Source organism: Talpa occidentalis, unplaced genomic scaffold, assembly GCF_014898055.3.
Source record: "Talpa occidentalis isolate TD23 unplaced genomic scaffold, MPIMG_talOcc4v2.1 talOcc4.3, whole genome shotgun sequence".
NCBI lineage: Eukaryota > Metazoa > Chordata > Mammalia > Eulipotyphla > Talpidae > Talpa > Talpa occidentalis.
The window spans coordinates 113,487,376-113,499,652 of record NW_023603184.1 but is presented as its reverse complement, the minus strand read 5'-3'; the positions used below and the strand labels follow the sequence as shown (position 1 = coordinate 113,499,652).

Genomic DNA, 12,277 nt, shown 5'->3' with positions numbered 1-12,277 from the left:
CAGGGATAAAAGCACTAGAAAGAAACAAAAAATTCTAGGATTTGAAGGATTAAAAATTGAAACTTCTTCAGCCTGGACCCTAACATAAGAAGACACTAATGTAACTGGATCCCAAAAAGCATGCCCAGCACAGGTATAGTCGACTCACTGTCATCCTTTACAAGTGTGTGTGTGTTGTTGTGATAGGTTTTACTGCCCAAAAATGCCCTAGGATTCCACACAAAATGAATGCTATTGGGCAACTAATCTTGAATGATCTGTTTCAAAAATACTAAGACTTCATTGTGTTCAAAATTACTGACCAGGAGACTTATATATGTATCAACTAGATTCTAATAAGTATTCAGGGTGATGAGAAAACAGATTGAGGCTGTCAAGTTGAACAGAATCTCTAGATTCATAATCAGATCTGCAACAAAGTAAAGTTTGAGCATAACTGGGTGAAATTCCACTTCTCTTAATGTATGAATATATTTCTACAATAGAAAAATGCAAACAATCCACTCCACTGGATACCGATAAAACTCATGTTTAAAATAGGCCAGTGCTGGAAAAGGATTATAGGGTGAAATAAATAGCAAAAGTTCACAGAAAATTATGAAGAATGTAATTACTAACTCCAGGAAAGACAAATTTAGAACAAAAGAAAATGTAATTATCTTAATAAAAATATAAACTTTGATTTAACCAAAAATTTGAATAAAGTATTTTAGGGGGCTATAAAAGCTATTACAGCTTTATATTTCTATATTAAATATCAATAGTCAATAATACCTAAACTAATGTTTTAAAAGTAGCAAAGCATGTTATTTATAGATTAGGATACGAACACTAGCAGATTCAGCCAAATAGTATTGACAATGGTTATACTTCTGGGAGCAGGAATTGTATTTGGGATGTTGAGTAGACAAACTATTTTTATTTGGGCCCTGAGAATCTATTTAACCTTTAAATCTCTATCATCTATATTTAATACAAATAAAAATGGTTTTTAAATGAGAAAAAATAGGCCAATGCTGTTGGGTTTGCCCTGTACATATGACATTAGCAAGAAGTATTGATCTGCATGTATTTGTGCATGCCTAGAAGGATTAGAAAGGTTAAAACTTATATTTTGTTCAAATATTTGAAAATGCATATTTAAAAATTGTCAGCCACTCAGTGTAAGACACTAACTAGCTCCTATTAGGGCCAGTTTTGACTTTACAGTAACTTAACTCACTGTAAGAATGTTTAGGGACATTAGGGATCCTTATGTCCAACTCTTGCAATTAAAAACAAAAATTAATACTCAGATTGGTAAGTACCTCTTTCAAGCTCACCCAGTTAGTTACTATCAAAGTCAGAGCTACAGTCGTGTTATCTATATTTCTAGTACAGTATCCCTTTGACATAATTGTAGAATGTGCTGTTTTTCAAAAGGATCACTAAAAGATAGCTAATTCACACAAAATCTTTTGATATAAAAGTCGAAACAAAACTTCCAGCTTTTATAATCATAAAAATATCTTATTCCTGAATAAAAGTATACTTCTCTATAAAACTCAAGTATGTTCTCCTTAGGTTATTTTTGGTTAGAAATGAAATAACTTGGATCACATTGGGCTGAAGTACATTAAATATTAATTCTTCTTTTTCATCAATATTTCATTGGAGTTGCAAATCTCGAATAAGATAAGGCCAGACAGCTGGCAAGACTGCATGATATCTTGCATCAGGAAGAACAAAAGTATAACCCTCAGGTTGCTGAATAAATAATCTTCTAAGTGCTAAGTTCAAATAGAAAACATTCCATTTGGTCATATCTCATTAATGGCTCATATTTCTTTTTCTATGGGAATTCTAAATTTTGAATTCACTGAAAAGGCTTCTCTTGGCATGGTTTAAAAACTCCAATGTTGGGGCTCCCCGGTGGCACAGCGGTTGAGCGCTGGGTTGAGAAGCTGCCCGCAGCCTCTGCAGCGAAGGTTCGATCCCGGGCTGCTCCCTGGCCACCAGAGGAGGGTCCCACATGGCGCGCAGACCTCTCCTGCCACCCGCTGCTCCCCTCAGCAATGTACTTCGGTCCTTCTGCCTGCTCTGCTCCCCGCTCTGGCTCTGATGAATTCTCTCATCCTCCCGCGCTTCTGACTGTATCCAGTGCTTGTATAAATTAATTTTTTTTAAAAAAAGGAAAAAATAGCTAAATTTAAAAAAAAATAAAAAATAAAAAAATAAAAAATTCTTTAAAAGCTTTTAAAGAAAAAACTGAGGGCCTTCAAGTTATTAAAAGACATTTATAATAAGATGAGTTGATAGAATGCTGCAAAGAAATGCATGTAAAATGTCATCCATCTTCGGTCAGGGTGTGCACTGGAACCACTCCTGACCAGAATAACCAGGTCATAGTGACCCCTCAGTTGGGAGCAAAAACACTTGATAAACCAAAAAGAATTGTTTGACACATGATTAAAGATGAAAGAAGGACATTTCTTCAACTTAAACATTCTTCCAAAACTTCACTGAAAAAGGTTTTACTCGTTTTGTTTCTGTAAACATACAAATCCCACAGGATAAAGGAGGATGAAATAAGAAACAAGATTTCGAAGGCTACAATATTGACTTAGCAAAGCTGGCAGCAGGGAAAGTGAAGACACGACTCCATTTATTCCAGTGAACACCCCAAAGGTCAGAAGGCACCAGGGACCTACTATCACAACCAGTCCAGACTACAGCAGGTGAGGTGCTTTCTTTGTTCTAAGGAGATTTAATGGATACAATAGGCATTGTATGTTTGGCTATTTTAACACTTAAGAACTCAGATGATCACAGGATTTCCTTAAGTATAAATTATATAGATAATCTGGTACCATGTAAATCTGGGGAAAAGGAAGTACTAATTTTTCCTAGAATATCAATACATCATCACTAGTAGAAAAATTGGGGATTTGGGCTACTTTTCATTTGGGTTTCACCTGTCTTTTCTTGGGAACATATCATGATGCAGGGTTGAGTGGACCAAATTCTTCATCCCTGCAATGATCTGGAACAGTGTGGAAAAAAAACTGTCAAGGGTTGCCATCATGCAGCAGAACCTTGCAAATACAATCAAGTGGGCCTGCTAACTCGATCGTCTGGGAGTCCTGCCTTACAGAATGATTCTTCAGTCTTCCCTGGGATTCTGTGACCCCCTGCATCCTAATACATTTTTTAACAATGCCCCAAAATTTAGCATTCAGCTAAAAGCTCTAAATGATCTGTGCAGGATTTATTCATGAAAACATGAAGTACATTAAAAAACTATTTGATTCAACTTTAATGTCACATATTCATAAGCCAGCATACATGATGCAGGGTTGAGTGGACCAAATTCTTCATCCCTGCAATGATCTGGAACAGTGTGGAAAAAAAACTGTCAAGGGTTGCCATCATGCAGCAGAACCTTGCAAATACAATCAAGTGGGCCTGCTAACTCGATCGTCTGGGAGTCCTGCCTTACAGAATGATTCTTCAGTCTTCCCTGGGATTCTGTGACCCCCTGCATCCTAATACATTTTTTAACAATGCCCCAAAATTTAGCATTCAGCTAAAAGCTCTAAATGATCTGTGCAGGATTTATTCATGAAAACATGAAGTACATTAAAAAACTATTTGATTCAACTTTAATGTCACATATTCATAAGCCAGCATAGGTGAAAGAAACTAGAGTTCATAGAATAATTTTTTCTCATGAAAAGGAGTAAAGCTGAGTTCAAGAGACTAGAAGTTTTTCCAGTGTAAGAGCAGGTAAGTGGCAATGGTTAAAATATAGATTGTTAATATCACTCAGCTATGACTGTTTGAATTTGTTTCATTTTTACAATACCTCTAGTTCCTGGAATTGGAGCTGCTATCCAGTAGCCCAAATGTGGAGCATCATAGGTCCACATTAAATGACCGTTATGGTCTTTGACGATTCCCCGACCACGATTTACCCAGACACCTAAAAAGAAAGGTAAGTGAAAATGCACTCAGTTAATTATAGCTTATGTATCTTTAGAGTTGATAATTTACTAACAGTATCATTTTTAGTTCTACAAAGTATTTAATGACTTTCAAACAGTATTAAAACTGTTGCATTATCATAAACTAAGGATATAGGCTTATTTAGGGAAATCAAGACTCTTCAAATAATGCTGAAATTGCACATATTGAGTGTTGAAATTCAATAAGTGTTTGTCACATGTTCTTGGATTTGATTAAATAGTTATAGGATATTACGACATAGAACTAAACTTTTTAAAAATGCTACCGAGGGCCTCCCCGGTGGCGCAGTGGTTGAACGCTGGGTTGCGAAACTGCCTGCAACCTCTGCAGCGCCGGTTCGCTCCCCGGCCACCGGAGGAGGGTCTCACATGGCGCGCAGACCTCTCCTGCCGCCCGCTGCTCCCCTCAGCAGTGTACTTCGGTCCTTTTGCCTGCTCTGCTCCCCGCTCTGGTGAATTCTCTCACCCTTCCGCGCTTCTGACTATACCCAGTGCTTGAATGAATGAATGAATGAATAAATAAATAAAAATGCTACCTAATCCAACAAAATCCCATTCATAGAGAAAAGTTTTTTGAAGTTCAGCATAACAAAGCTATTTATAAGTGTGTATAAAACAATGTTTTGAATAAGGTAGAGGAACTTAATGGGAATAAGTCAACCTACTGTTCTTTAAATTGTGACAATCAGGACTCAGTGCAGATAGCTTTATAACTCAAGAAATTAGGAAACTTAGGTCCGGATTAGTATGCTAGTGTGAGTCTGTATTTTTATATAGTATAGATGTGTATATATAGGCATATATGTATATATCATTTTTAACCCCTTGGCGGTATGCATCTATAAAGGTAATACATCTATTTTCAACTACACCTGAGTTTGCTAATCACCTGATTTTTGGAAAGTCCCTAAGGAGAAGAGGCAGGTTGCCAGGGAAACCAACCAAGTGATTAGTGGGTCTGAACTCTCAGCACCTCCATAAAGGAACAAGAGATTAAGTTTAATCACCAAGTCAATGATTTAATCACTCATACCTACACCATGAAACTCAATAGAATTCAGAGGATATAACTGGTGTTATATCCTACATAGTTCAGAGGATATAACTGGTGAACATGTGGAGGTCCTGGGAGAATGAAAGCCAGAGGTGAGGGCACGGATGCATCCAGCCCATACCTTGGCTTATGTACCACTTCCATTGGCTGTTCCTGACTTGCATCCTTGTATAATACTGTCCTAGCAAATTATCCAACTCCAGGAGGTGATCATGGGAACCTTCAATTTATAGTCATTCAGAAGCACAGGTGACAGACTTTTAAGGACAAGGGGTAATCTGTGGTACTAAGCCTTTAACTGCAGATCTGACATTTCAGGAAGATAATGTCTGAATTGACTTGTAGGATACCTAGCTAGCTGGTGTCAGAACTGCTTAGTATGGGGAAAATGCCCCTAGCATTTGGTGACTGGCAATGAAATATTGAGCATAAAATAGAATGTTGAGAATTCTCTTACAGTTACCACTTTTAATTTCCACTCTTTCTTAAAAAGTGCTTACCTTCCATAGTAAGCATTGGGTTGGGATTTTTGGCTTCCTGTTACAGTGAAATCTCATTCCAAATCTCCTTTAAGGATATACTGCCCCCTATTCTCTGTCCATATGATTAGTTGGGGGCTCAAACTTGTCATCAATGCCTAAATAAATCTCTGCAATCCACTCACAGGCCACAAAGGTTAGTTCTGAGATGGTATCAAACTCCATTCTACACTGAGTGCAAGAGTTTGTGCAATAGTTGTTAGATAAGAATGTCTTTCCCTTAGACTTTATACCTGGACAATGTATATAAATTTTAACTGGACAAGTATAAAGTTAGCATACCTGCAGCTTTCTTGCCCGGAGAGGTCTCAACAGGGAGAGAAATCAAATCCTGTTATGTTACTTAGGCTCTGTAACCTGTCCCACTCAAGACTTATATAAGTACTTTAAGTTCATATTCCCTATCAAAACAAACCCCATAACAGCAGGAATACATTTTATTTCTACTTAATGTTAGGGGATCTAGAATAGGCATAGGAACATGACTAAATAATGCTAATTTTTTTTTTTTTAATAGAGGCATGTTTATTTGTTTGTTTGTTTGTTTGTTTTATACATGCACTGGGTACAGTCAGAAGCGCGGGAGGGTGAGAGAATTCACCAGAGCCAGAGCAGGAAGCAGAGCAGGCAGAAGGACCGAAGTACACTGCTGAGGGGAGCAGCGGGCGGCAGGAGAGGTCTGCACGCCATGTGAGACCCTCCTCGGTGGCCGGGGAGCAGCCAGGGTTCGAACCGGCGTTGCAGAGGCTGCAGGCAGCTTCGCAACCCAGCGCTCAACCGCTGCGCCACCTGGGAGGCCCAATAATGCTAATTTTTAATGTTAAATTGGCATCATTTTCTCCAGTTGTGTGAATCTAAATGGGACCAATGCTGGGCACTGACAAAGTGCTTAAAATTGTAGTATTACATATCAGTTACATTTTAACACTCTCTTAAAATATAGAAACCTTATATCTTGAAAAATGCATACATTTTAAACATTTCTCAAATATTCAAAAGAATTCAGAATATTTTCACCTAGTTCACTTACCCATGTCCATATCAAATGTCCAGGCAGGTATGTGGTCCCCTGCACTTATATCATTTGTATGTAGAAGGGGGAGAGAAACTTGAATAGAGCCATCTACCTTTAATTCTTTTCCTCCAGAATATATTTTTACACATATTGCAGCCAGAGGGATCAATTCAGTGCTTTCAAAACCTTAAAAAAAAGGTTTATGTATGAACACCATACATTAAATATAAGTTGTAGTTACATAATAAATTATTATTTTGGGTTTAAATATCTCTTTCACCCAGGGTTATTTTAATATCAAATAGATACTTGATCCTCATTAAGGATTTTGAAGATATAGCAAATACATATAGGCTATATATCATGTAACATTGTTATATTCATATGAGCCTACGTGACCTAATTTTGAGTTATCTGATTAAAGATCGCTGGGATTCATTTGAATGCTATTTTAAAAAAATTACAAAACCAAAAAAAAATCTGATTGGTATCATACCAAGTAAAAATTCTACCATTTCACATCCTCCCAACCAGACCCAGTTGTATTTCTTAATGTAATGTAAAAAAAAAGCATTCTAATTCAAAATCCTTTTTAATCACTTACTAGATGATTAAAGTAACATGACTTGCTATATATTTGATTAATTTTAGAAAGAATATAAGATAGAATAAATAATATAAACAGACTTCAGTTATTATATACTACTTATATCTAAAAGTTTAGAAAGTTGGGTGAAAGTTCATGGAAGAATTAGCTATGCCATTTCGCCTAAGGTTTTAAAGATTTGATTTATAACTACTCCACTATAAAAAAAAAAAGATGAACGCTTCCATTTGTGGGAACTAGAGGGGGTTATGCTAAGTGAGATAAATCAGGAGATTTCACTCAAGTGGAATATGGAGGGGGAAAAAATCAGCAAAGGAACTGACAAAATTAAATCAAGGTAAACCCTAAAAATTGGACTGTAAAATTGAGACTCTCAGAGGATGGTAGGAGTGGAATGCTAACATACATCTGACAAAGTATGGACTTCTTCCCCTAAGTCATATACAATGTTGTATATGCCAATGTTACCTCAATAAAAAGAAAAACTTTTTGATTGTATAATATATACAAAAATATTTTAGATGACTATTTTAAATGAATAAAATATGGTTATAGATGTTGAATAATTTGATAATTTTAAAATATACTGATTAATCATTTGTTCATTTATTTAACAGATAATTACATAATCCCTACTGGTACCACACAGTAATCTGGACAGTAAAAACAGTGAGTATGTGATCTCTCAAATTGGCTGCAATGTATTTTTCACAATCCTTATTACAAAGGTTCTTTTCTCCCCTTGTATTCAGTCTGTATCAGTGCTTTAAAAGAAACCTACAAGGCAATGTAATTGGGTGGTCAGGAAGGCTGTCTGAGCTATGGCCAAATGAGGTGCCAGCCATGCAAAGATCTCAGGGAGGAGCTTTCCAGGCAGAAGAATCAAGCTGAAAGCCCCCAAATCAGAAGTGACCTTGGCATGGTCATGGAATTGGAGGGTAGAGCGAGGTGAAAGTAGTTTAGGTTTTGCAGACCAAGGAAAGGACACATCCTCACTGCGATCATATCTGATGTATGTCTTCAGTTATTAGGCAACTATGAGAGATTTAGCCTTTGTAAACTTCCTGAACACTACCATAAAATGAACAAGGGAACACTAGTAACACTGGTAAATAATCCAGTATTAGCACCAGTATTATGTAATCTATTGTATCACACTGTTTTGTAAAGTGATTAACCCTATTTCCATCTCTATGTAGTCAGTGGCTTCACTGATGAGACCCACACATGGGGATAAGGCCGATTGAAAGCTGAGGAGGAAACATTTATACTTCCACATTCACAGAAGTCTAGAATGGTGCGATCCAATATAGTAGCCAATTGCAGCATGCTGTAACTTAAATGAAATAAGCAATGTAGTTTCTCAGTGAACTAGCCATATTTCAAGAGCTCAACATGATGCCAGTGGCTACCATTTGGGCATAATAAAAAGGCATCCCCACTTGATGGCTCTGCCCTGGAACTTTTAAAGTATTAGTATTCTCAGCAGAACAGCCAACATTTACTAGAACAATCTTAAAAAGAGGAGATAGGGGAATGTTGGAAAGCAGAGCCTATTATGACCCCTTACCACTGTGCCTAATATATCTGGTCCATCAAAACTCCAGTGCATGTGAGCTTCATTTTTGTAACAGTTGGCACTGGTACATTCTTGTGAATGTTATTTTGACTCACATCTGGAAAATCTTAGCAAGTGTCTTAGACTGGCAGCTTCAAGAAGCAGACCCTGAAAGAAACACTTGCTCACCTACTGCTGCCGGAGTAGAGAAGTACAGACCGGGAAGGAAGGAAATGAAGAGAGGATGTGTTAATGAGCAGATTATCACCATGGCAACTCTAGCTCAGTCCCACTGGGGACACAATCTGACTCGAGTTGTTCTCCTCGAGGAGTCTGGAGAATTAATGTACGCTCACCTGTCAGTGAGCGCTAGCCACAGGTGCGTGCAGGAGGGAACGCGGGCTTGCCGCACAAGAGTGCAGGTCATCTGGCTGGGGCTCTGATAGGACTTTTAAAAAGCCTGTGGCTGATACTATCTCACCAAATCACCTACATCCCCTTATTACTTTAATTTCTGGCTATTTCCCAAAAGATTTAAAATTAGAACCCAAAGTTAGATTGTCTGTAGGGATTTTAAACAATGATGTTGCAATCAGTGGTAGAAATGGCAGAGATACAGAGTATAGAGTTTTTATGAACATAATTCTTAGGTGTGTTAAAGGTAAAATCCTATCATTCTCTAAACATTTGGGTCATGATATCCTCATGTAAATGTAGTAGTGCTGTTGAATCTAGATACATTTTCAGTATATATTTTCTCAATAGCAAAGATATAAGAAAATTTGCAATTGCTTACTATAATCTATAAACATTTTTGCCTAACATTACTACTCAGATACTTCTATCAACTGGGTAATTAACCAGATTTTGTGTAAAAATAACGTATTCTCCAATGCTTAAAATAATAGCAACTATCTGAACAGCATTTGATGATTTATATACTGCTTCTCAGAAAGAAATTCAGTAATACCTGATTTATTGAGAGTAATTCCAGTTGTATAAAGAAAATTGTCCACTTTCAGAAACTGTTGTAGAATAGTAAGGTAGCCTGTTACGTTGCTAATCTGATGGTTGTCAGGTAGTTTGATTAAGGCTTTTGAAAACTGAACACTTGGTTGAGATTTGGCATCTGAAAAAAGGAAACCTCATTAACAAATGGACAAAAATGTAAGCAAAGCATCATTAATCAGGACATTTTGCTTTAAAGGACATAGTTGTAATTAGCAGTTATAGTTGAATTGGTAGTGATATTTAGAAATATTAGTTTAAATTCAGAATTGAATAAACAAGAACCCTCCCTTTAACAACTCAAAAGTCATGGTTCTCCTGCCTGCCTATGACTAGATAGGTGCCTATTATTTCCTTTCTCCTTTTCCTAATAATCCTGCCCTTTTGGAATTAAAACAGTCAAAACTTCAAGCATTTAAACTAAAAAATCATGAGAAACACCATGTAAAACTATCATGAAGAAAGTATAGGTTTTTAAAGTTACAAGAAAATAAGTAATGAAATATTCTCATCCCTGGAAAATAGTTGAAGGATATAAAGAAAAACATAACTTATTATTCTTGCTTGATTGTTTAAAGGTACAGTCTGATACCTTCTGATTACTTACAGGCATTATGTACAACTTAGTGTTATGTGGGATAATTATGTTGAAGACCCAAATTTCTTACAACTGAAAACATATGCACTAAGCAAAATATCCAGCTGAACTTATCTAAAGTTTTGTACATTCCTGAATATGGGCAATTTCTCCTGTTTCTTTCCCCACAGTTACATTTTTGCACAGGACTAATACATTTTCATTGTTCAAACTGAACATCTTCCCAATCAAATCTTGGAAGAAAAATTAGCATTTTATGGAAGTGAGGATGTGTATTTTCTAAGAAATGTATTTTCTTCAAACATCCATCCTTCCCTGCTTAGCCTTTACCAATGGCTCAACTCTTGGGGAAGTAAAAGGAAATGATCTAAGAATTTAATAAGACTGACCATATGCTACTATCCAGAAGAGGGGTGGCATATGGACATGTACACATGAATCCATTTGTGTATTCCAGCACAAATTATAGTTTGTAAATGGAATTTGATGAGACCATTAAGGAATATGAATGTATCGAAACAAAACAATCACCAAAAGGAACTATGGAGACCCTGATTTCACTAAGGCCCCAACAACGTAAAATGTAGATCTCTGCATGTATATAGTTCCTATTTCTTTTTCATCCTCTAGACCATTTCACATCCACTCATTCTGCCATGCACCAGCAAACTCAGTGACTCAAAATTCTGCTAAGTGTCTCAGCATTTCAAGAACAAGAGCTATATTGTCTCATTCAATAAATTAATATTAGTAAGCCCAACTCTAGTTTAATTTTTTCCAAAGTGTCAGTTTTCATTTTTAATATTTTAAGCAATCAATATTTTCTGTAAGAAAAGTCTCACAATTCTTTTAACTTTGACTCTTAATGGAGATTGTGAGGATTTTTCTGCCCTTACCAGTCATTCCTATTATGCTTTACTACTAAATATCAATTTCCCAATGAGGGAGAATGAAATTGTCATTTAGAGTTTTTCTCTAATGTGCTATGAGAGTCACAAAGTGCTCGGGTTTCCTCTAAGGACTAGTTGAGAGGTGAGGAGACAAGGTAAAGATCAAGGTTCTCTTCATTGGTAAAGTAGAACTGGAGGTTACAGCTTGAAACAGGCTCAAAACAGTCTTTTGTATTCTCCCCCTTGGGACATGCAAGTGGGAAAGGTCATGTTTGCTCAACAAATACTTAACTACTCAGTTCCATCCCTTTCCCACACAGGCAGCAAGATTAGTGCCAAAGGCAGGAATTAGCATGTCCAAATGAGATCTGTTCAGTCCTTTTCCCAATCTCACTAGCTACTGAAGCTCAAGGGAGAGAGTGTGATATTGAAAAGTTCAGACACTTTGTCCAATACCTCCAAAAGTTAAATGTGCCATTTGGAGGACTGCAACAGCAAATGATGATTCTTGTTGCACAAAATTCTATATACTGTAGCTCACTAGTAAAATAAGAATCATCATTTCAAGTCAATTTATATTCAGTACAATCATCCCTGATCAACTTAGATTTTTCCAGAATGATTAGTAAAGAAGTAGAATTATATAATAATCACTTTGAATGTACTTACCAGCTAATTTTCCAGTAATTAAAACAGTGTCTTCAAACAGCCATATATTTGCTTGGTTTTGCGGGAACAGTGAAAGTGTAACTGATGAATATACTGTGAAATACAGCACAATTAGAAAATTTTATCAAATGTGGGGAAAGAAAAACTGAGACAAATATAGTTCTGTTCCAGCAGGTCCTAAGAAGTGGTAAAAAAAAAAAAAAAACCACCCGGGTGATGGAGAAAGCAAAACAAAGAATCTAAAATACAATGAAAAGGGAAAAAAATAAGGTCACTCAATTTAAGTGAGAAAAGAAAGGCTGGGTATCATTATTTAACTAATCTTTTTCTATTTC

At 36.5% G+C, this 12,277-nt stretch overlaps 1 protein-coding gene and 1 long non-coding RNA gene across 4 annotated transcripts in view; one reads left to right on the top strand and one right to left on the bottom strand.

Annotated features, from left to right (window-relative positions):
• FAM171B (family with sequence similarity 171 member B) overlaps positions 1-12,277 on the bottom strand; it is a 57,742-nt gene that overhangs the window by 5,915 nt on the left and 39,550 nt on the right. Inside the window, exons 3-6 of the mRNA XM_037523679.2 lie at positions 11,943-12,035; positions 9,748-9,906; positions 6,628-6,798; positions 3,845-3,961 (exon numbers count right to left, since the gene is read on the bottom strand). Coding sequence (XP_037379576.1) covers positions 3,845-3,961; positions 6,628-6,798; positions 9,748-9,906; positions 11,943-12,035 — 540 coding nt within the window. The remainder of the gene's footprint in view (positions 1-3,844; positions 3,962-6,627; positions 6,799-9,747; positions 9,907-11,942; positions 12,036-12,277) is intronic.
• Positions 1-12,277, top strand: part of LOC119256013 (uncharacterized) — a 34,558-nt gene that overhangs the window by 17,350 nt on the left and 4,931 nt on the right. For all 3 annotated transcript variants that reach the window (XR_005127606.2, XR_005127604.2, XR_005127605.2), the window contains exons 2-4: positions 2,552-2,717; positions 3,851-3,973; positions 7,837-7,888. This is a non-coding gene — a long non-coding RNA (uncharacterized LOC119256013). The remainder of the gene's footprint in view (positions 1-2,551; positions 2,718-3,850; positions 3,974-7,836; positions 7,889-12,277) is intronic.